Raw genomic sequence first — 25,748 nt, 5'->3', positions numbered from 1 at the left:
ACTGAATTCTGTATTGTTGTAAGAGAAGGTGCTAGTTATTATTGGAGATTTTTTCTCTTTTGGTGTTAAGAGGAGTCTTGGATTACCAGTGCGTTTATCTTGATGCGTGCATCCATATCCCTGATTATAATGAGACCCAGTGCCACCTCTGACCAGCTCATGTTATTTAATCTGTGCATCTCCAAGTCCACAGGTAACATGGAGACAAGGGAGTTTGTATTGAATACACTTGAGCCTTTATTATCTCAGTGGTACTTGCTCATCTTTCTGGTTTTACAAGGCATTTTTCTTTTTAATCCTTAAACATTTCAGTTAGTAAACAGGAACAGAGGAAACTGAGGTGGCTTTTTCATTCCAGTGACAATAAGGATAAGCTAAATATGCTGATTTAATCATATTTGCAATCTGGTGACCTATACAAAATTGCAGCTTAGTTTCTTGGTCAGTATGAAAATGTACCTCTTTTAATGATAACTCAACAGTTATAACTAAGGTGCTTAAGAGATTTTGCTTTAATGTTCATTCACGAGTAATTCAAGGATCTGCTACAAGCCATACCATCAGGCAATAAAATAATTGCAGTAGAAAAATATTCTATTTCTTGTTGAATTTGAATTGAATCTAAAAATTTTTTATTCAAATCTACTGCTTCAGTTGGAGGAAAAAAAGGACAGTAGCAGGTTGCCAATAAAGGGTCTGTTCTGCCTGATCAACTCAAAAATTCATGTTGAGCTGCTGGAATAGTTTGCCATCCTTGCAATTCATTTTACAAAACAAGTTCCAGACTGAGCTCTGCTTTCATGTATTCTCTCTCCATGGAAATTATGTCCTTTTTCTCATTTCAAATTAGATGAGTACAATGAAATCCTTATTTTACATATTTATTAACAAGGTTTTCATCCCTGTGGTATTGTAACTATCCTCACTACTTTATGCAAAGAAATTACAAGGAGAACTCACAAACCTTTAGGAGGTATATGTGATCACTCTTTTTCAAGCATTATTGCTCATATCTGTATTCTTCCTGCATGTTGCTCCACCAACCATTATTTACTGGCTTTCCTTCCATACACTGTTGATGGCATTGATTTTTTTTTTCTTTAATTCTGAAATAAATCACATTATAGACCTCGTGTCAAGTTCAGATCTCTTTGGATATCCGTTGTTAGAAAATCGATGAATGAAGAAATGATGTCAACTCCACTGTCTGGCATGTGGAGGGTTAAGGGAATTTGTAGTCTCACCAAAAAGTATTTGGTCAGGTATTCAGGTACTGGAAATTTTCTTAGCAACATCAGTCACCTAGGAACATGATCATCTGCTGTTCTGGGGTAGAGATTACAGAGCTTAATGATTAGCTACTATAAGCTGCAGCTGATGCCAGCCTCTACCCCCTTTACACCTAATTAGCCTCATTAATGAGCTCTTCTGCTCTCCACAGAGAGGGCTTCCTCCTTGGAATAGGAGGCAAAAATACTTCACCCAGGTAGATGCGCTGAAGTCTTTAATTATTGCCCACACCTGCAAAGCCTTGTGTCTCTGACAGCAGTATTGCTTAGCTGAAATTGTGCTTATTTACAGTGACCACAGTACAAAGTATTAACACTTTAGCACCTTAGGAATTGTTTTTAAGCTTTGAAAGTATTTATATAGGGTATAAACCTAAGCACTCAAAAATTTTACACTTAATGAAGTTGGGTGTGTTGTGTGGGGTTTCTTGTATGTGACAAAATGTTCTTAAAAGTTCCTATTTTGTTTAACACTGAAAAATGAGTTTAAATTGCTGTTGAATGTCAAATATCGCATTACCAGAACTAAGAACACTGTTAGGCAAGTCTCTTTCTTTAAATGAGCAACTTTTGCATTTGGAGCAATGTAATTTTGTACTGCTAAAATTAAAACATGGAAAAATATGCATGTAGAAATCAATGTAGCAGACAATGACTAAGCTAACAAAGTGTTCTGGTATGATTCTTAGCTATAGCAATTGTTGGTAAATACCTACTACATTCTAGTGTTTAAATTTCTTGAAATTTGATAACATTGTGTTTGTTTTACTGTTTATTTGTTTTAATGCTAAAATAGCTATGTAACATTTTTGCATGTGCATTTGGGTCAAAGCGATTATGCCCAAGTAGAGCAAGTGTGTATGTACATTTATCAAATTAGCTCAAAAAGGCAGCTCAAGTCAATGCCGATTCTAGTTTTTAATTGGGAAAGTTGAAAATGCTAATTTCTCAGTGCAAATACTTTGTTGGTTATTTAGTAACTTTTTCTGTGGTAGCCAGCCTTCTTGAATTTTCAGCGGGAAATGCCTACTGTGAAAATATCTAGCATCCCTAATGTAGATACTCTGTGGCACCGGAAAGAATGTAATTCAGTCCTGTGGAGTAGTCAGCTTCCTTGAAGATAGAGCGGGCAGGTGGCGAGTGTTTTCTTTTACTGTTGTTTCATGCTTATTCACCTGGCTTTCTCGGCTTCTGGCCCATCGTTGCAGCAGGTGAAGCAATCACAGAGAAAATCTTGGGCTGTAGGATGCTCAGGGTCTGCAGGCAACTGTAGTCACAAGTTGTGGTTCTTTTTGAGGGAGTTTGAGCCAAGGAATTTTTCTTCCTGGAAATTCATCTTCTAAAACGAATAGAAGATCGTGTGCGTCCTGCAAGGCATGTTCAATGCCTGTGTGGAGTGATAGGGCTTTTCAACCAAAGTTGTGAGATTGTTTCCTTTGAAGATGTTCTTAGCAGAATGCTGAGCTAATTTGAACTAAGCGTTAAAGTTGAAAAGGAATTTGGAATAGAAAACGTATTCATACAGTGGAAAGAATATTAAGAAATTGAAAATAGGATCTTAAAGCTGTGAGGTCACCACGATAATAGACATCATTATTAGCAATTCTTATGAATATGTAGAGCAAAGTTTGTTTTACTTTATTAATAATTAAAACAGCATCAAGCCTCACCAGCCAAGATGTAATAATGCACCGTGTGAATCACAGAAATTCACGTGCATTTTTCCATGAATGCAATTTGAATTGAATGCCAAAATAAAGCATCAAAATAAGTGATTTTTTCAAATATTTGGTTAATGTTTTGTCAATTGTTAGTGCTCCTTATAACTATTACATAAATGGGATTGAAGTTTGTGGACTCTTCTGATTGAAATCTTGGCAGGTTTAGTTCTCTTTCCTAGGTGAGAAAGCCTGAGGTTCCAGGGCAGATGAGAAGGACTTTTACAAGATAAAAATTATCATTGAGGGCATGTGGGTCTGGAGGGGAGCAGAGTTGGCATTTTTGGCCCAGCAAATATCTGCCCATCTGTTCTCTGTCAGAATATGTTAGAAGTGCATCTGGATCCGTGCCCCAGAGTTTCTGCTCTGAGCGGGTCATGTGCTTGTCTCCACGACAACTCAAGGAACTGTGTAAACTGCTGCGCTCTGAGCCAGATGCTTCTCTGCACATGTGGTCTAATTAGATGGCGTTTTTCCCCCTCACAAAAGAGTTCAGAAATTTTGCATGGTTTCCATGTCAGAAATGTGTAGCTGATATAATGGGAGTTGGGAGGAGCCATGCGGCCAAACACTAAATAATTACACTTGCTGCAAAGCTCGGCTTCGGTGTGGGTGAGCTGTAGGTTTGCAGGAATGCAGAACAAACTCCCTTCGATTGCTTCGTCATGGATTGAGCAAAACCTATAGGGGAAGTGGTGAAAGGAAAAACCTGCTTTTTTTTCATCCTCACACTGGATGCAACTTTCTTTTTACGAATATAGCAGGAAGGAATTGGGGGACTGAGACAGATTACATATCTTGCAATAAATGCTTGCACCACACAGCATTCTCGGTCTCTCAGAGGTGGGATTTCTTTTTTCTTCTTTTTTCTTCTTTTTTCTTCTTTTTTCTTCTTTTTTCTTCTTTTTTCTTCTTTTTTCTTCTTTTTTCTTCTTTTTTCTTCTTTTTTCTTCTTTTTTCTTCTTTTTTCTTCTGGGTTTGAATAAAAACTGCAAGAAGTGAGATGTTGTAGAGGAGAGCCTGGGGAAATAAAATCAAACCTAACGTATAAAAAATGATACTTTCTAATATGGCAGGATCCTCAACCTATTGTGAGATGGGGGAAAGGGCTTCATTTAGTGCCAATGATTGATGAGCTCTGTTAAAAGTAATTGAAAAGTAGCACAGTTTTTGTGATTATACTAATGTAGCTTTTTCTGTGTCTTGCCTTCTCCTGTGGTAAAATCTGAGCCTCTTTCTGACAAACAAAGAATGAATAAATGGTAAAAGGAGAATGAAGAGTTCTCATTTATTTTCAAAGGGAAATGCTTTACTTTGCTCTTTTCCACCTGTGAGGAGAAGCATTTTGAGCGGTTGTGAACTTGATTTCTTAGCTCTTTCCCAGAAGTTGTTTGGACAGACATATAAGATACTAATGCTCTGTAATGAGCAGTATAGAGGCAAGTGTCTTTGGTGTGGCAAGTTCCACTTGTTCCCAGGAATGGATGCTGTTGCATCTTTAAGAGTCTGGTGACATAAATTACTGATTTATAATCTCACATATATGATAAATAACCATAGCAAGCATATGTGTGTATGCATTTATATATTAATCATTGACCACTTAGGTTTCCCCAGAGACCATTACATGATTCGAACAGAAGGAAATGAAACCTTTTTCCAGTGTTCCTAATCCAGTGCCTTTGATTACCTCTCTCAGGGGACATGATAAACTCTTTCTCTAAAGTGACTTCTTTTCTAGCTGGGTTTTTTCATGGCAATAGTTGAGGCTTCCACACCAAATTATCAAGTGGCATAACATGATGACAAATCAAACCTCAGTGAGTTCTATTATAGGAATAGCATTTACTTTGCCAGATACTATATGAAGGAGGTGGCATTGCATTGTTATCTTATATCTTGTGCATTAGTGTATCTACCAGAAAGTAGATGTCTCTAACTCAGTGAAAATTTAAAGTTTAATTCCATTATATCAATTTTATTTATAGAGATGGGGGTTTTGTTATTTAGCTAAGAAAGTGGGATTTTATGACCTACCTTTATGACTAAAGCTTCTCTCACATTGCTTTAGTGAAGTTAAAAACAGTTTATTTTCCTTCTGCATCTGTATTAGCATCTAAATGTTATATTATTTCAATCTTGAAATCCATTTTATTCAATGTGGTTTTGGGGATCATAATACAAAGGAGTCGTATACATCTTGCACAAAAACATATTTTCAATATATTTACTTGGGTGAATCCTGGAAGCTTCATTGATTTGGACGAGTTTTGGCTTTTTACATGTATCTAAGAAATCAAAAGAAAGCAACATATTAACATTTGTGACCTTTAGGCATATTGGTCATTTCTAAATTTTGGCCAATCATTTATCGTTTTTGCAGAGGGTTTTTTTGTTTGTTTGTATTTTAACAAAATATTTTTTATTCTATTGAGTTTTAATAAATGAAACAAAAAAAAGCTTGTCATTTATCTCATAGGAAATACTTTGTGTAGATCGTGTTTCCAAGCACACTTTTATATTTTGTCATAGTATAAAATAACTCGTATAAAGAATTGCACTGTAATTTTTCTCCTTTTCTGTATTGTCACTAATGTTCCACAATAGTTAAAATGGAAAAAGGCCTTTTTATTATAGGGAACCTGAATTGGTAGCTGCTTTGCATGCAGAACATATGCAGAACATACTAGCTTGAATGGGAGTATTGCTCATGGAATGATTGCAGAACTAGGCCCTGAAATTACCTTGCCAGCTAATGATAAAATCGCATGCAGGCCACAGGGGTTTTTGTGGAATAAATATAGGAGTGGAACAATATACAGTACACATTATGCCAGTAATTTAAAGCGTATTCAGGACAAAGAGAGAGTTCCTAGTGCAGGCAGCATCATAGAGATTTGCTGTATCTGATAAAGATTAGGTTTCTCAGCTCATAATACCATACTATTACTTTTCTTTTGTTAGTCTTTCAACACCTACACTCATGCATTGACACAATATCAAGTAGGAAGAGGAAGAATAGCCTTGTATTTAAGGTACTGAACAGGGATTAAAGAAATTTCGGTTCTTTTCCCTGGCTCTGCCAGAGACTTTTGTGACCGTGTACAAGTTACTTATTATTTTCATGCCTCTATTCTTGATCTGTGAAATGGTGATTTTTTTTTTTTTTCTTTTTTCTTCCCTCCCTCCCCCCCAGCCTTAAATGCTTTCTTGCTGGCTTCTTTGCACTTTATCTTCCAGGTTTGTTGCTTGAGTTCTAGAGGCACGAGCCTGTATCAGTTGCTTAGGGATAGAAAACAGCTGGCTGATGTAGGTGATTCAGAAATCAGGGCAGGCAATGGCTTGAATTAGCCACATAAACACTTTGAAAGATGGCCTGCTCTATTACAGTAAAGTATTTTCATTATTTGTGAATATGAGTATGTGTCATTTTACTTGGTCTAACATGAAAATGCCAGGTATCCTAGTAAACTAAAAGGGTTTGAAAGGAGAAGCAAAAACATTGCTGTGATGTAAATTTTTTCCGGTTACATGTTTTTCGTTAGTGTCATCTTTTATTTGAAGTTGTCTTTGTGCAAAGTTTGTCAGATCCTTTAATGGTGTTGGATATTGCCGTCTGAAATAATGTGTAAAGGGGTGTTGTTGAACTTTCACTGAATCTATCAATATGAGCTGGTTTTCTTACAATGTTTTAATGCAAATAAATCTTATTCTGTATTTTTTTCTACAAAAGTTTCATAGTAATTTTAATACACCTAAAGTTTTTTGATCTGAAGGCATTTTGGATGTTGTAGAATTGATTACAGCTTAATAATGCATTGCATTATAATAACACATATATTACTAGGGTTCTAAAAGAAGCACAGGCCACAGAGTTGTAATTACAGTGTCAAAAAAGATTTTTATGAAGTCTGAATATCTGCATATTATAATTTCACATTTAAAGTTGAGTTGTGTGTTTAAATTGCTTCATCCTAGTTGGCAGCCTGCTGGTAAATATTAATGGTATCTTCAGTGGTTGTAGGAAACAGATGTATGTCCTTTCTGAGGATGCTTTACTTTTATTTGGGTTTTGGTCAAGAATGTATTTGTTGATATGAGTCTGCTTTTTTTCCTGCAGTCTAACTCAGAGCTCCAGTCGGTATCTAGTTTTATAAAGGGAGTTACATAAGAATTTTGAGAATGCTTACAAGGTAAAATTTTGAAATTTATTAACTTCCAATATCTACATGAGAAAACTGGGTTATGGCCAGTAACCACAAACAACGCTACATTTTTGCAAGCTTTTACTGTTTTCTTTTGTTAGTGGGAGGTGCGTTCTTCTTCGTCGTAGTACAATCAGAAAAAACACTTCTGTGTTTATTTAGTCATGTCCAGGTTAGGAGTTTAGGGAAGCATGTTGTTATTTTGTGCACTGCAGAACATGTCTGTCTCGCCTCGTGATTTGTCTGTCAAGGAATGTTTTGTAAAAGAAAGCTCCCGAGCTCTTGTAAGGGTAATGCCTATGTAGCTGAGTACAGCTTGCTGTATGTGCATATAAACATCATCCACAGCACAGGTATAAGCTAAGTTTTGACACATGACATTTTGAAGGGGATGTTGATGTGTTTAACTGTTATGATTGGTGTCGGTGATTCAACTGACTTGCAGTCACCTTTCTCCCTTTTATTTCCCCTTCAGTGATATTACAACTTATTACAGGAGTTATCAGATCACATGCAGAAGAATGACAGCTGTCAGAAATTCCAATTCACCAGCAATTGCAAGGGTTGAGAATTTAGAGAAATGGCCCATTTTGTTTGATGTTGTAAATTTTATAAAAAAGTATCTGTAAAAAGTATAGATACTGTAAATCTATTAAAAAAAAAAAAAAGTGGTACAGATATTCACTCTTCACTCTCCACTGGAGGTTATATACCCTAGTGAGGAACATGAAAAAAAGTCTGAAATTGGACTGGTAATGGAAATGGGCATTTACATGAGACAGTAAGTGTTTGGACAGTTCAGTCTGCATTGGTAAATACGTGGTTTTTTAAATGCTTTTCAAGATTACACTTAGCAATACTAATTTATCAGAACTGGTAGTCTCTTTTTGAACAGAGTCTTAATTTAGTTTTCTTTAGAAGAAGTGTGGTCAAATCTCTGAGCACATGATTTCTTTGTTCCTGAGCAGCATCTTGAAATGCTAATAAAGCTATGGTATCATTTGCTTAATGCAGACTATTTGATCTATGCTTTCTTGATTCCATTATGACTGAGGCAGATGCAAAGACCTTTCTTGTGCTGAATGTATGTACTAGTTATGGGGAGGTTATTTGTCATTGCAATTGCAAGCTGAATGAGCCAATGTCCTATCAGGTGTCTGTCACCAATTTCAGATTTTCTTTATGGAATCCTGCTGGCTGACTGATGATCCTTCTTCAGCTGTGATGAGCTAATCTTTCCTTGACATTGTAATCACAATTCTTGAAAGGTCTGCAGAGCAGTTGCTTGCCTTTGGTTGCTGTTGTATCTGACATTGACATATATATCTAGATCAGTAAGATCATTCTCCTATCTTAATTTCATTATAATTCTGGATAGAATTAAGGATGATGATTCCTAGAATATCCCTATAGGCTTTACTTTGTCATTTGCAACATAACCGATTTTAGTAAAGGATGTGGTTATTTGCAACATCTAGGTAGTAATAAAACAGTGATATATGAATCTCTTGCATGTGATTGTTCTTGCTGTATATTTGGGGTTTTGCTGCATAGTATACTGACATTAGACTTACAGCTTGTAGACTGTCAGATTGTCATCTTGTTCTGCACCTTTAAATTCCACCCGCATTTTTTTTTCATTTCATGGCTGGTTTACAGAGCAGCTCTAATGGCTTGTGTATTTATTAGAGAGGCTTTGAAAGAGCACCTACATGGTTTAAAGGCATGCATACAGCAGCACAAAATTCATTACCCTGCACCACATGCTGACCATGATAATGCAAAGGAGATTACATATATTTTCCATGGCATAACTTTTAGGGTTGTCCAAACAAAGTCTTCAGGTTTGGGTTGTTTTTTGTTTCTTGGGTTTTTTTTACCCTTAGAATCAAGTTTTGTGAAATCTTTGCTTGTGCAAGAGACTCTCACTGTTGACCTAATTTGAACCCTGTCTTTATTATCTTAATGTTTTCTCTAGCAGTCACATGCTGGCTTTAAAGCCCCATTATCCAGATGCACACTTTGGTGTCTCATCTTTTGCAGGAGTGGGAATAGTTAGACTTCCATGAGTTATCTCAGCACCTGTGGTGTGTCTTTCCAGAAGTATCATTTGTGTTTGCCTCTGTCCCTTCATCCAAGTCCTTCTCTAATCTGTGCTGTCTTCTGCCCACATATTTTTAGTCCATTATATTCACTGTGAAAGTTATTGCCATAACCAGTTAGCTGGCCTGTCTGTGAGTATGGTAAGTCGGACAATTCAGATAATACTTCTCTCACTGACAATAACTGTCTGCATGAGGTCTTGTACCCTCTTCTGAAATAAAGTTCTTCTTTCTGAGGAAAAGTGATTCCCTTGAAAGATGGGGGATCGTGGTGAAATTTTTTACAGGCTAGCTAATCAAAATCGGGCTTTATCTTTCAGTTTGTATTATGGCTTCTTAAAATATAACAGCAGGTTTCATGGAACTCTAGAACAGTCTGAATTAAGTCCTAGACTGCTTTTGTTTTTCCCTTGCTGCCTTAAGTAGTTTTAAACATTATTTTAGAATGTAACAGAATTCCAATTTAAAAATAGGGCTCGCAACAGATCAGATGTGGGCTGAAACTTTTCAGCTTTTTAAGGGGTCATGAGACAGCAGCACTGCCCTGATGAACTTCATTATGCCATATGAATATAAAATATTCATATAAAGGGAGATTTGCAAAGGCATAAAGAAAAGGCACTTATTTTTTCAATGCATCTGCAAGTCTTAAATCTTAGTCTTCTATTTTAAAGTTACTTCTTTTGTGTTAAGATTGCAGATTAAATGTCTTTGAAATGTGTAAATTTGTGTATTAAAAAAATAATGTTGTGATCCAATCTTGAAATATATGTGAATTATCTAATATTACAGATCAAATTAGATTCCTCATATAGTCACGTTGTGCACACATTTAGACCATTTGCAATGCCATTATCTTAGCCTTTGTTATGCATTTATAGGTGGAGAGGGGAATGATGTATAGTTAAGGTGTTGACGAATCCAGGCCTAAATTCTAATTGTTGGAAACAGCAAGTTTAGGAGTTGATGGGTTTATCAGGACAAGTTATTATAATTGTTTTACATGTGAGCAAGACCATTCATTTCACAAAATACCTGCAATTCTTAGCATGTCCCCTCATGTATAATGTCATCCGTCAGTAAAAGCAGAGCTGATTAGCTTTATAACTCACAGTTAACTAAATCTGTCAAGAAAATGGTCTTATTGTCCAGCTTGTCTTTTTGTAATGAAGCTGTGGATGGGGGTTAGCAACAGTGTGTTCACCCTTCTGGAGGTCATGGAGGATGGAAGGTACTAATGCATTCTAAGCTGAAAAGCTCACGCTTGACCTTGATGATTAAAGTTTTCCTATCATCTAGCAGCAGTTGAGCCGGAATTGGCTCTTAAGAAGTCAAAAGGTCTAATCAACCTAATGAACAAACTCAATCATTAGTACTTTGGGGAAGGAAGTGTGTTAACATGATAATAATACTGGGCTCCCCCAGCTGCAATATGTGTGTTTATAGGAACGGTACATAGCTCGATTGTAAGAGGAGAAGCTGGTGTCATTGTGCTGGAGGTACAATGGAGTAGAGGAAGCTTCTGTTTGTCAGGGCGTAGTTCTTTCCACAATGTTCATACTCTTCTCTGGCCATGGGAGAAATTTTGGGTTCTCATAGACTGTAGAAAGGGTTGCTTGTTTCATTTAAAGTGTTTTGTAAGTGAGGCTTAAATGAAAGCTAAACCTTCCTCTGGTGAACAAATTCTCTGATCATGGACTAATCTACGCTTTTCTTCATGTATTGCTCCCATCTCTTTTCACATTCCAGATTGTATCGATGTCAGACATAAATATTTTTCAGGCATCCTTTATTATGTTCTGGTAGCCGAATTTGATGGGAAAGCCTTTTTTATACTGGTCAAGTAGACATTACGTCCTGTTGTTTGTTGTGCCGTTTCCTAGGCCCCGCTGGGAAAGTGTTTGTCGCTGCACGTGTATGTTACTACAGAAACTGCAATCTCCTAAGATTTTCTCTTACTAATTGTGGTGCTCTGTAGTATCCTGACTTTTACTTCCTGGTACCTGAGAGAGAGTATAAACAAATCTCATGTGGGATGGCAATGGCTGAATATAATATATTAAGTTCTTGCATGGGGAGCTTATATTAGTCCAAATCGTCAGTCCCATCTCAAAATCAACCAATGGCTTTTTCCATTTGCCAAGTTACCTCTTGCTCAAAGTCTTGTTTTGACACTTCCATGTCATGCAGCAGTTCTGTCCCTCTCTGCGATCTACTAACATGAGTGTATGATCAGCTGTTAGTCATTTAAATGCATTAAAACCTTTCAGACAGTACGTACCTTGATTTTTGAGACAGAACCTTTGTCATGGCAGTAGTCATTCTGTCATGGAGACTGTCACCAGTGTCTTGCATACCAGGCACATACTAGCCAGACCTGTTTTTCCAAACATTTTTCCTTTGTTTACTTTGAAACAAAGTGTCTTATGATTCTTTATCCTGATGAGAACAAAGCCACGGGGGGGGGAAGTGGTTTTTGACACTCATGCTTCTTGCCTGGAAAGATTGTAGTGATTTGGCTTTTCCCTGTAAATACCTGCGAGAGTAAATCAAAGACAGGTTCTTATTTTTAAAATTAATTATCCTGAAATGGTAGTTGTCACATAAGAAACCTGCTTTCTTTTCCAAAACTATGGAAATTCATTGGCCCAAGGAAAAGGTGAAAGAAGCTATCCTAAAAGAGTGACTTCTTCCCTCTTTGAAAGAGACCCACCCTGTGCTTAGACAGTAACTTGTAATTGATCCTTTTCCTCATGTTAAGAACAATCTGTGACCTCTGGCATTTTTGTTGAGTGCTGGGTTAGAGGTGAGGCACATGGCGTATCATCTTGGTGATTCTGGTTGCCCATTGGTGGGCAGGAAGAATTTTATTACTGCAGTCTGATTATTTGAAGCCAAATAGTTCCTTCACTTTCCTCATAAATTGTGTCAAAAACTGATAAAACTGTTCACGCCATTTGGTTACAATGGCGAGGTCAGTTATGTCAAAGGACCAGCAATCAGCAGTGAGTATCAGCCATCAGGTAGATAAGCTCTGGGGTAGTACCAAACCTCAGTAGGAAATGTATCAATGAGTAAGTTTGATCGACTGTCAACTCAGGGAAAAAGGTGAATACCTACGGATTTTAAGAAATGCGAGTGTCATCACAGTTTGCCCAACATAGCTTTGAGGATTTAGTATCCTTTTAGTGTGGATTAGGTGTTAGAAGTCCTGGGGTCACATAGTGGCTTCCAGCATAAATTGGTGGGGAAAAACCAATATGCTTAAAGCAGTGCTGTGGCATGGGGTTTTTCTGAGCACAGTCATTTTAGTGGCCCTGTTATCCTGACTTTACACAGCCAATGGTAAATGAGATTGCTAATATAGAAAGCTCTCAGAAATTGAATGATACCACCCTTTTAAAGGGAGTGCTTTAAGGTTTTTTGCTATCTAATGTTGATTTTAAACACTCAACAGATGAAGAGTCCAAATATATTTTAATATGAGTATGAAAAAGCCTCCATATTAATTATACATCAGTATAATTTTATCATTCTTTGTTACTTTCCTGTTTTTAATTCAATAAATAGATTTGCTTCCTACATTGAGTATTTGTAGATTTAAGTGTGGAGGAAATTTGTGCCCTTATGGCAGATGCACAGCAGACTTCAGCATTAACATAACTCATTAAAATAAGATAAAAGTAGAGCTGCAAAACAATTTCTGTCTTTTGCCAACAAGGTTGTGAAAAAGGGAAATTTCGCTCATTCAATATATGAAAGTCTAATCTTTCTGAACTGTGGAGAGAACAGAGTAGACATTCCTGACTTGTTTGTGCAGATTAACTGGCTGGGTCTACTGAGGCAGATAAGCAGAATATACAAAATTCAGATGACTGTGTGTCATATTTTGGGGACATTAAGTAAAATTACCTTTTTGGATGATGAAAGCTCCTTCACCAGCAAAGCAAATGTGCATAAAGCAAATGTGTTTTATTTTGATGATACGCAATTTGCCAGTTTCCAACCTGTTTCTCAGTCACAGGATTGAAACCTGGAAATAAACTATAGTTTACTGAACGTTATGTAAGGCCTGCTTTATTTATCTATTTATTTTGGAAAGGAAGTAGATTAAATGGAGACAATGGATTCAAATGGATTCAGACAAAGCTTTTTCAGTGTTTAATGCTTTGAACTCTACAGGGTGAACCCATCACTTTTTGTGAAGAAACATTTGTGTCCCATCGTTCTGCTGTCATGAGGCAGTTTCTTCAGAATGCCATTCAGCTCCAGCTCTTTAAGCAGGTACTGGCTTAATTGCTCTAATGTAGAAGCAGATTCTTTAACAATACAACTGTTTTTTTCGAGGGCTGTTCCTATATTCCTTGATCTGTCAGCCACATAATGAGGAAAATTCATGTAGTTGGCAGCACCTTAATTCCTACTTGCTGGCTTTTCTCAGATTCAGGTGATAAGGCTTTCTATATTTTAAGAGGTGTATGGGTTTTTTCCCCTCAAGGTCTCTGTGCTCAGTTTTGATCTGAGCGTACCTAGACCAAATGTATCTGCTGAAAACTTTGTACAGAAAGCATAATACTGTTAAACATGATATTACTGCTTCAGGGAAGCTGAAAACATATCTGTATAGACAAACATATGAATGCTGTTTTTTTGCATATGCAGCATACCTTTTTGCATTGGTAAACATTTTGCCAATTTTGGTTGTATTTCATTCTATTTAGAGTCCCTTCCTGATAAGAACATCGGGGTTATTCTAGCAAATGCAGAATAAAGTCTTTCTGAAAAGATAAAGGATGGGATGGTTGATTTGTTTACACTCTCTTTTAACATTAATGTAGTTCATTGATGGCCGTCTGGATCTGCTTAACTCTGGAGAGGGTTTCAGTGATGTTTTTGAAGAGGAGATAAATATGGGAGAATATGCAGGTAAGAAATACAGTATTTTAAAGTAATTTCAGACACTGTTCTTGACTTACTGTTTGTGAGCCATTGTGATGTAATGGGTCATTGTGGTTACTCACCTAAATAACTGAGGCTGCAATGATCCCTGTAGGTTGAAGTGTCTTAAATTTTTGTTCTTTCCTCTGTCAAGAACTTTGAGTAATGTATTATTGTAGTCTGAATAGTCTGTTCAGTCTTACAAAACCTCAGCTTTACCACTTGGCTAAAGTACAACTAAAAGAGTTCTTGCAATGGAGGATACTGAAAACCCTTGGCTTTACCCAGAACCACCTCATTTCTTTTAGCGATCTTTAAAAAAAAAAAAAAAAAAAAATCTCAGTGTTCTCAAATGTCTGAAAGACAACCCAGATAAAATAGAAATGCCTCTTAGCAAGTAAAAGAAAAATTGTAGATATCTCGTCAATTTTTTGTTGTTGTGTTTCCATTAAAAGAAAAGGATGATTGTCCTGTTCTGTTTCTGTACTGTTCATGCTCCTAGAACCACTAAGTGCTAACACTTCACATTTCTGACGTGTTTTCTATTTGGTAGAGAGTTATAGTTGTTTGGTTTTGTGATTCTCTCTAGGTAGTGACAAATTGTACCACCAGTGGCTCTCTACAGTAAGGGTAAGAACACAATATTCTCCAACAGACATTCTCATTCTTACTGGACCATTGTACAGTTCTGTATGGCTGTTAACGCCTGTCCTCATGAACATGACTAACCTGTTTCCTGCAGTGTTTAGCTGTGACCAACTTGAGTTTGGTTGTTAGAAACCAATGCGCTCTTCAGACCAAGTAAGGAAGAGAAGAAAAAATACACTAAAAAAAAAAAAAAAAAATCACCATAGGAATTCTCAAGTTTTTGAATCGCACTTTTAATGTCTTGGAGATGGCTGGAAATAAGTTATTGTCATTTTAGAAAATAATGTGGGTTTTCTTTACTTTTAATAGAAAAGGAAACAAACGGAACATTGCCACACCAAAAAGCTCTTCATAAAGCTAAATGGTGTGAAGTGCTGAATAGGGACAGCACTGTTTGGGATGTTTTTGGATCTCTTTGGTTTAGTGCTCTAGTTGTATAAATTAAAAATTTAAATACTTTTAGAGAATAATACATTATTATAGCTGATTTTTAAAAGTCTCTTTTGATGCATAAAATGCGATGTATTGAAAAGTAAAATATTTGTGTTTTATGGGTATGAGTCAGTAGGAAAGATTGAATTGTTTTCTGACAGAATTCAGTTTTGCAGCTTTCCGTTTGCCTGTTGTCCTGGTTATGAATGGAATTATGTTCCTTACACAAAATGCTGGTCTCAATATTATGCTGATAATTTTGAATTAAACATATTTTATAACAGTAATGCAAAAAATCCCATCATATAGTTAGTTAGGTAAATATATATATATATATATATAAAAAGATATATAAATACATAGGATGACAAGTAATTCTAAAATTATAAGAAAGGGGAATGGCTGACAGTGATTATAAAAATATGTGTAATTAAATTGAACAGTTTATAATTTTTGTTGAAGATTAATTGTCATGTAGTAACAGAAGTAGTAAATCTTAAAACTGTTTGCAAGTGATTGTATCTGATCTCTGGAAATATAATTTTGCACTGAAATAAGAAAATACAAAATTATCTAAGATTTTATTCCTTGGATTTTACCCATCTCCTGTATTTATCAAATAAGGTACTGTACAGCAATAGTCAATGGTGTGTAGAAGATGTATAAAACACCGACTAGACTAACAGATTATTCTGTTTGACATGTTACTGTCTTGTGACTTTTATTATGTTCAGCACATGTAATTCAGCTTTTCTAGAATTAATGTTTATGACTGTAGTTAGATTTCATTTTCCCTCAATTTATCTCTTTATCAACTACTTAGATCTTAAAAAGGCAGCATGCTTTTGATAAACAGTATTGTGGGATCATGAAAAGGAAAATAAAAGATCTTCTTCAGGTTGAATACACAGGCTTTTCTGAAACTGAATTTTCTGCCCCAGACATTGAGTATTTGGTCAGATACTTTTGTCTTAAACTTGTTTAGGATTTTAATGCAATGTACAGAACACCCTTGAGGGCGAGTGGAACAGTCATAGAACACTCTTTTGTGAGACGACCTGTAAGACAAGGGCTCTTGGTATTAGGAGACACTGACATTTTTCATTTGAATACTGCTGTATTAAACAGAATTGGGATTCCTCTGGAAAACCAGAGAGCAGCATTTAGTATGTTTTTACTTGTGTTCTTTTTCTTTAAATTTACCATTTTAATACTCAGCTCTGCTAATAAGCATAGTTAATGCTTTGTTATTTTAAGTTAAGAATGGTGGAATTTAGGTTGCTGTTTGCTTTAAAGAGCTTTGATAAAATTTATTCTATTGTTACTATAATTATAGAAAGGAAGCGGAGCCATTTTAAATACAGTAAAGACCAAGGCTAACCCTGCCATGAAGACTGTCTATAAGTTTGTAAGTATCAAGTACTGGCTTACTACTGAGATAAGAGTCTAATTACAATTCTGTTATAACCTTTCAAATGAAACTCAAGACTTAAATTCATTTTTATTGGACTCACGGAATTACTTAAAATACGCATTCATCTAAATTTCAAATTTAAATGGAAAAGTCATTTTGAAATTTAAACAATTGAAATGCAAAGGGGAAGGGGAACTTGTGATTTCTTTTGAAAGTATAGATGATAAATTCTATTTATTACATAGAACTACTTCTAGGAAATAGTGCCTATATGATCTACTAAGCAGCTCTACCATCTTGTCATTACTCTGTTGGAAATCGTTGTTACCGCAGGTTTCTCTGCTTGCAGCTTCACGAAATAAGGGAATCCTCTCATTTTCCAAATTGTTTCCATCTTCTCTAAATGTCAATTAATTTTCCTTAGAGATTTCTTATACCTGCTTATTTAGAGCTCAACTTACTGAGTTATTCTTTAAATGAAAATGTTTTCAGTTCTGTTAACAAACAGCTAGTATGTTACTGTGTTATCATCTATGCCTGCCAGTTTCACTGTGTAAGATAACGTAGAGACAAGTGAGGATTTCTTACAAGCTCAATATTAGGAAATAATGCTACAAAAAGCATTGAGAAAACTATTCAAACTTTTCTTTTCTCCTGCCTTCCTCCAACCTGAGAGATGAGTAGGATGAGATTAGCTCTACTAAATAGAACTGGTATCCAGAGTACTGCAAGGAGAAAGTTTGCAGGCTGACTATTTCTGTTGATTGTTAACTTATAGCAAAGATAAGTACTGAGAGGGGAAGATCGAGGGTGTGGAATGCAAAAAGATGAAAGATGTCTATGGCATCAAAACAGAGAAAATGAAATTTTTGCAACGAGTGTGTGTGGGTGGTTGTGGTGGTGTTTTTTGTTTGTTTGGGGGTTTTTTAGCTTTCTATTTGTTTTAGTATGTTTTCAATATCCTGTTACAATTTTTTCCTTGACGTTTTTAGTAACTAGAGAAGGTGAATCTTGATGCACTGAAATCAAGCGTAGTCACTGCTGGAAATAGAAGGGGATTTTAACTTAAATTAATTTTTCATGCAGGCAAAAGATCATGCAAAAATGGGAATAAAAGAAGTGAAAAACCGCTTGAAGCAAAAGGTACTCGAAGTTCTTATTCAAAATGTATAAGCACCATGTATGAAATACTTAGCCACAAAAAGCATTATGTGATCAATAGGAAGCTGTTTGATACAGTGTTGTTAGTACGCGCACTTCAAAATGCATTACCAGCTGTCCCGGATTTTTCATACTGTTATAAATATTCACAGACAAAAAAAACTGTCTTCAAATACATTAAGGCTCTGACTTAAACCCACAAAAGCCAGGAAATTGAGTGTTCTATTTGGAGTGGTCCCTCTCCTGTCCTTTGTGCTGGGGCATTGTGGAAGGGGACTTTATGTGAACTGGGAGATCTTTCCTACAGTAAGGGCAGTGAACTTTTTGCAAATGGCAAATTGTTGTTATTTCTACAGCAATCTCACAGGGAAAATAGTATAGTGTTGGTCATTGGGAAAAGGATTTATATGTTTCACGAGTGTCTACTGCAAAGTTTAGGCATAAAGGAATTAAATTAGAGTTGGTGTTCAGTTCAAATTTGAATTATTGCAGAAAAAAATACTCAAACTGTTTGTTGTTTTCCAAATCCGTCTTTGTTTGTAAACTGTGCAGTTCCAAGAATGCTGAATTGTGTTTGAAGAATGTGTTATCCAATACTAATTGCTCCTTTTGAGCCAGAAGCATGGTCATACATACCTTATGAATGAATGGTTAACTCTGCCTTAGCTTTATTTCAGACACTCTATTTATTCTATGAAGCAGAGCTATTAGAGTCTTTTGGGAAAACAAGATAGCTAACATGCTAATAGAACTGAAGTTCTTATCAGAAATTTTTATTCAATTTGTTGCATAATAGTTTGGGGATTTTTTAAATCTGTGCTGTCTCAGTAAATTTCTTCTCTAAATTTCTAAACCATTATCTTAGGAATACATTTGCAGTGCTATCTCGTGGCACAAACAGCAGTCTACCTGGACATGTTTAACAGTTGGACTCGATGATCTTAAAGGTCTTTTCCAGCCTAAATGATTCTATGATTCTATGTCAACAAAATGTTAATACAAAGGGATTATTCTGCAGCCAGGTTACTAACTGATGAAATTAACTGTGTGTACAATCTAAATGCTGTTCGCTCTCTAAATACTCTAGCAGATTGCTAGAGATTTTTGAGGAAGATAAAGTTGCTTTAGATGCCTTTAATGCTATTTTATTACACTTCCTACTTTATATGTGACCACTTTATGTATAATATGAAAATATTAGAAAAATGAAGCAGTTTTCTTGTACATGGGGGTTTTTTTTATGTAATTCCATGTGTTTCACTTCTGGACAAAACCTTCATGAATAATAAAATGTTTGGTCTTCTCGTGTGCATTTACTAAAGCAGTTGGAGCTGTGTAAAATAACCAGATTGTCTTCCTATATTTTAAATGCTAATATAATTGTATGCTATTCTGTGATATTTGTATAAAAGGCTGAGAAATGTCTCGTTCATTCATTGCTTTGTTTTATTATTATTGTTGTCTTCCTAGTCCTTCAAGCAGCAAGCACTCTTTTTTAAAAAACACACATAACATTTACAAATAAATGGCCCAATTTTGTTTCACCTTCCTTATTATGTAGCATTTCTGTAACTAAGGTGGTTAAACATGATTGTTCAACATACGCTTTCACAAGAGCTTAAAAGATTTCTGAGTAGTTGACGCATACGGCTCTACCTCTCCTTTCTTCATTAAGTCTGTTCTTTTCCATCCCATCCTCTTCTCCATTTTGAATGCAAGATAGGAAGATAACTCTAAAAAGAGGTATTGCTCTGTTTAAAGTGATAAAAATAGCAAAAATTGTTGGCCACCCTCATATTATTTTTAATCTAAATGCCTGTGCTGCTCTGTTGACAAATCTGTTAGTGCATACTCACCAATTTTCATGTGAGAACATTATATTTTTCATGTATTTACTTACTAGTATGTGCAAGTGTTAACCGTTTGAAATTCTGGCATCATTAAATACTTAATTTTGCCAAATTTGGCATGCTAGTCTTTCATCTTCTAAGGATAACCTAAGGTTATTTTTAAACTGAACTTACTATCAACTGCATTTTAACATATTGTTTTCCATTATTAATACAAAAAGTATGCAGGCCGCTGGTAAGGAAAAGTCAAATATAAACATCCCTTTTCCAGTTTTCGCTGCCAAATATGAGCAGCTTCTGTACAGGATAGAATTTAAAAATGCAATAAAGCTAGAGGTCTGCTTCCTACAACTCTGCATAGCAATGGTGACCTCTTAAATATAATCAAGAGCCCATTTTGCCCTTGGTCTGCTCCAGTCTTGGGTTTGAATTGCAAATGGGAAATGCAGGATTGACCTGTTGAGAGGTCACTGTGGTGTGTGTAAGGTCCTTCTTTAATATGATAGTAGAGATTGAATGTGGCTCTATTTCCATCCCTTGTTCATTTGTGGTACAGTATTTCAAAGCAACAGAAATAGTTTTCAGAGGATTCTTATGAGTGATAGCAAATAATTGTTAATAGATACAGCATGGTAGCTTTATTTTATATCTGATACAGTACTTTTTTCTTTTTTTCTTTTTCTTTCTTTCTTTTTTTTTTTGTAAAGGCTGCTTTTTCCATTTCACAAATGGACCATGGTGGTCAAGTCACTCCGTTATTGGCTCGTTTGAAGCTTAACTACAGAGAATTAGGAAGAAGGAGGAATATGAATGGTACCGTCCTCAACTTTCAGTGGGGAGAATGTAGCTTACTGAAAGCTTATGGATAAGACAATTTATATAAATGGTTGGGCACTTGGCATTAATGTATTCAGCATTATTTTACTTATGAGAGCCCTGTGTGGCTCTAGTTAATGTCTGTCATCAATGGGCTGTTGTCAGTGCTTTATTATCAGTACAACTAGAAACAACTCATTTAGAGGTTTATAAAATAACCTGAAGAATCCTTCTAGACATTCTGGAATGTGTTTTTTGCTCTTCTAATGGACAGTATTTGTAGTCCATTACAAAAGGTCCCTAGAAAAATTGCTAATGCATATTTAAACAGAAGAAAACCTTATTCAGTTTACAGGGTAAACTTTACATATCTGTAAATATATATTTTACTCATTCTCTGAAGTTCCTCCTTTAAAATAAATAGTTGTAAAGATTTCACCTGAACAGACAGTTGTTAGGGGAAGCACTGTTTATATATGGAAATAATTATGGAGTGTGATAGATTGTTGTCATTCTCTTTTTCCAGTAATCTATAAAGTATCTTTTATCCTCAGGCAAAAGGTGGTTTTGATTTTAATAATATCTTTAAATTACACTTTCTTTTCATTAAAAAGTCACTGAAACATTGCTAGGTTTTTGCATTTCTGGAGAATTTATTCCAGTAATGAGTAACTTATCACCTTCCATTTTTTTCCAGTTTTTGGGAGGGATAGGTCGCATGTTTTTTTGTTGTTATCCGGAATAATATATATGACTTAAGCTACTTCAGGAATAGCTTGCTGGCTTATACCAAATCCCTTTTTTGAGGACATGTCGAAACTGAAAAGTCAGACTTAGGACATATCTACACGGTATGATGCACTGCAGTACAAAGAACTGCTCATGAGCACCAACCAAGCTGGTAGACTTACACAGCACAGCTTCAGGTGGAAGTACTAGCATGGGTCTCAGAAGCAGCATGGAAATACGAGACAGCATTCTGGCCGGTAAATCCACTCCCTCAGTTGGGATGCACAGGTCTACCTGGCTTTTCTTTTAGTACCAGGAATGGGCACTGCTTTTTTAAGGCCTGCCTGCACTATGATCCACTGCAGTTCTTTGGTCATTTGTAGTTCTCAAGCTGAAGAACTGCTTTTATCAGTAGACATTTTGTGAGGCCTGATACCTTTCTGAAGCTGAAGTTCAGAATCGGAGAGTCCTGTTTTCCTATTTGTGGTTTTATCTCTCTGTCTGTCTTGTACTCCCTATTGACTTCTGAATAACTGTATTCAAAGTCTGTTAGTGGACTGAAGGTATGTCACAGACTGCTTTGAAGGACTGTTGTCTACTTTCCAATTATAGGAATGCCAAACACTTTGACATTTAATCATATTAAAGCTACTTGGAGCCCTTATTTAGGGTGTTTAAAATCAGATTTCTCTGTTTATTTAGCTCAAATGTGGTTTCATTGAAGGTAGAAAACGAACTTCTGTGAAGCAAATTTTGCTTTGATGACCGAAGCTGTGTTGTTCATTTGTCTGCCTTTTTGGAATTTGAAAAAATAGAGAGGTATCAAATCATTTAATTCTCATATTTCATTAAGTATATATTTTTTTTAAATATAATTTTGACTGAAATCTGCTGCAGTTTCTTTGGAAGTCTGTACAGCAAACACAGTGGAAATACACTTTAGGAACATGTTATCTTTTGTATGCAATTATATCATCAGAGAAGTACAGCAAATCTATAGCAATAAAAGCTGCAAGGATTTGCAGTGATCGTTACACATCTTAGGGGGTTTTGCTTAATGGCTTGCTCTGTCTGTATCTTTTATCTCCTCCCATTCCCCTGATGTCCAAACTTTTGTGTCCGTCTTATATTTTTCTGGAAATTTTGCCTGGATTGGAAGATGCTTTGCTTTCCGTTGATTCCCAGCTGTCTTTTGCCTTGGTTGGGGCCACAGCTCCAGGTGGAACTCTGAAAGCTCTGAAGTGCTGGGAATGTCCACTGTTCAGTGCAGGTCAGGTGGCTTTGAATGTGCTGGGCACCTTTATGGCATATGCATAACAGGTCTGAAGCTTAGTGCACATTTAATATGGCTATACTTATATAGAAAGATGTAAATAAAGTTTGTATTTAATGTCATTACATTTCAGAACAGTATACATTGCTGCCATGTTATGTGATTCCAAAACCGACCAGATCCCTTGGTAGCTTGTTGCTGTTTTGAAGCTGAAGTATGAGTTTGACAGAAGCTTGCATTTCTTGTCATTGAGTTGTTTTGGGGCTCTTTGTTACTAATTCAGTGTACTTTGTTGAATTTTTTCAAGACAAGGTAGCATTGTGCAGCTGGAGGGCGGGGGGAGGAAAAAGTTTTTCTCTCTAGTTTGACCTTAACAAGTTGTTAATTTCCCCATGATTCTTATGCCCATATTGGTGAACCACTGCTCTACCAGCTGGATCTAAAAAGGTCTCTCAGCTTCTCTGTGGAGCAGACAAAGCCCCTTAGAAAGTCCATCCAGCTTTTTGTTTCATTTGACCTAAACACATTAGGTCAGCCTGTGTCCAAAAGAACCATTTCTAATTGGCCATCAGCTTACATGTCTCATTATTGTACCTTAGCAAGACGGAAACTTGAGGGGGCATGTCAAAGGTCAGTGAATCAAAGCAATGTCTATGTCAGCAGCCAACCTTAGGTCAGTCTTGCAGAGCTACAGTGTGTGCAGGTTTCTCTCTATATTTACCAAGCATTATTTCCTTGACATTGTTGCAAAGAGATGTAAGGTTTGGGGCCCACTGCGTTACAGACTGTTTCTCAACTGACTTTCAAACTCTTTTCTCCTTGTCTGATACCTTATGTCTGCATGCCTTTGTCTTTTTCAAGACCTATGTTACATATACATACACTTGCCAAGTCTTCTAACCTAGGTTGATGGGTCACTTTACTTCTGAAGATGAGGACTAATGTCAAAAGCAAAAGCGAAGCAAAACAAAAAAGCATCCTGCTAGGCAGCAGTTTGTTTTATACAATCTCCTGAAGGCATATTCAGTATACACAGACTCAAAGATAAAATGCAAAGCTAACTGAGCTGTGAGTTTCATCTCTCCTTGCCACTTCTACAAGTAATTGTTCTGCTACAGATAATTCTGTGAAGTATGTAAATAGAATTCCTGTTTTCATTTTCATTTGCAAAAAGCAGAATAGCCCTGTTCCTAGTGTTCCTAGAATAGAAATTTTGAGCTATATTTTTTTTTCTCCCTACATATTTCCTGGCTTTTGCATGTTTAAGTCAGACATTTTATTGAATGTGTCTGTTTGCGTGCAACATTGGTATTAGGAGGAGAGAGTGGTTGTGTACAAGCTCTGATTGACAAAGTGCAACTAAAAGTTTTATTCTAATGATGTTTTCTTTTCTGTACTTTGGTGGGTTTTTTTCCCCTAACATCAAAATTGTTAGTCAGCATTATCCTCTAGTGTCTCCTTTGTGCTCCTTACCCTTAATCAAGAATGTTCCTGGCCATGCTATTCACCTTTTCCTACCATACAGGACATTGCTGAGAATGGGTGTTCTGCAACACCGGAGGAATCTCTACCAAGGACAGCGCCTTCGCCATTGGTTGAAAAGAAGGACCCTAAATTAAGGGAAGACAGAAGACCAATCACAGTACATTTTGGTCAGGTATGTCTTAGTGTTAGGTTTCTTTAAATTGTATGACTCAGCAAAAATAGTTCAGAGAAAAGTCACAATAACGAATATGCCAGTTGTTTAATTATTTTTTGTAACTGAATTATGTTATTATAGATTTATTTCTGTTGTATCTGTTTAAATGGGGTTCTAAAACCTGATTTTTCTGGGGTTTACTGATTCCTTTTGTTCATACGATGATTTTGAGGAAAATAAATTCTAAGTGAATGGGGGGAAGCATAATTATTATAGCAATTTTATAAACTATTTTGCTGTTCTTTTAGCATGCAAAGTGCTATAGCCCTCAGGACTGAGGATGTATAATTTAAAATGTCCTCTGTTATCTAGCCAGATCATTAGTGTCAATATGGAACATCCAACTATTAAAGCATTTTAACATTCTCTGAAAATTAAATGTGATGAACTAAGATGGAAAAATCAATTAATAGCTTATTAGTGTACTCTGTATTTCAGTATTGACAACTGAGCTGTACACATTAGTTACTCTTATAATGTTTCTTTTGATACGTCTGCAAAAGAGTGAGTTTCGTTGTGTCTTTCTTTAAGAGCTAGTTATTTAGAAAATGTTGTAGTTGCTGTGATTTTCATGGAAAAACATACAGTATTTACTATCAGTTTGCCAGTCTTGCCCTATTAAGTGTAGTCTGAATCAAAAAATAACATTATTTGTGTTCACAGTTGCCTTTTCTTTCTCTGTATCTATTTTTTACAGTATTATGATCAGAAAACAGGAGTGAATATCTGATTTCTTCTAAGGAAACATAGTGTAATTTTAAAACAGTTGTAAAATATTGAGAATTATAAAATGTGAAGCAAATCAGATTTTTAGATAAGTATTCATAGAAACTAGTCAGTATAGCTGCATTGACTGTTTAGGTATTAGATAGGGCAACACGAGACATAATCGTTGCTCAGAGCAATGTTGTCTGTATCATTTTAGAATTAGATTTGTTTCTTTCAGAACTTTCACCACAGTGCTAAATGTAAGTTCTTGGAGAATTTTTTTTCAAACAGATTCTCTTCCAATTAAATATTTGCAGTAGTGATTTATTTTTCACTTCTGTGCCGATACAGTTGAGAGGAATCGGGGCTACTGGAGAAACGTAGCCATCTAGCTCTAGCAGGAAAATGTTACATTTCATTTAAAGTAGTCAGAAATCCAGATAATATTATAATCCACTTTCAGTTTTTCCCTTTAGATGTTTATGAAGGATGGATGGTTCAAACATTTTGGTAGATTAATGAAATATATAATCGAGTGGAAAGTGCAAATTTAAATTCCTGAAGTTTTTTAACAGTCACTTTCAAATTTTTTAATGATCACTTTCTCTATGTCGAAAGAAACACACATCAGCTTTACTGAACCACTGGCTGTGGTGAAAGGCTCACTTGCTAAATGCTTATTACTGTCATTACATTACAAATGTCGGTTTCCAAAAAATTATCTAACTTAGCAGTTGTAGGGCTATCTCACTTACAGCCTTTGTCC

At 35.9% G+C, this 25,748-nt stretch overlaps 1 protein-coding gene across 6 annotated transcripts in view; it reads left to right on the top strand.

Annotated features, from left to right (window-relative positions):
- Positions 1 to 25,748, top strand: part of DENND1A (DENN domain containing 1A) — a 219,984-nt gene that overhangs the window by 156,393 nt on the left and 37,843 nt on the right. For all 6 annotated transcript variants that reach the window (XM_076355228.1, XM_076355226.1, XM_076355227.1 and 3 more), the window contains 6 exons: positions 13,497 to 13,598; positions 14,153 to 14,240; positions 14,842 to 14,882; positions 16,669 to 16,740; positions 17,833 to 17,889; positions 24,101 to 24,232. In XM_076355228.1, coding sequence (XP_076211343.1) covers positions 13,497 to 13,598; positions 14,153 to 14,240; positions 14,842 to 14,882; positions 16,669 to 16,740; positions 17,833 to 17,889; positions 24,101 to 24,232 — 492 coding nt within the window. The remainder of the gene's footprint in view (positions 1 to 13,496; positions 13,599 to 14,152; positions 14,241 to 14,841; positions 14,883 to 16,668; positions 16,741 to 17,832; positions 17,890 to 24,100; positions 24,233 to 25,748) is intronic.

Source organism: Aptenodytes patagonicus, chromosome 18 (genome assembly GCF_965638725.1).
Source record: "Aptenodytes patagonicus chromosome 18, bAptPat1.pri.cur, whole genome shotgun sequence".
NCBI lineage: Eukaryota > Metazoa > Chordata > Aves > Sphenisciformes > Spheniscidae > Aptenodytes > Aptenodytes patagonicus.
This window is presented reverse-complemented; position numbering and strand designations above follow the sequence as displayed.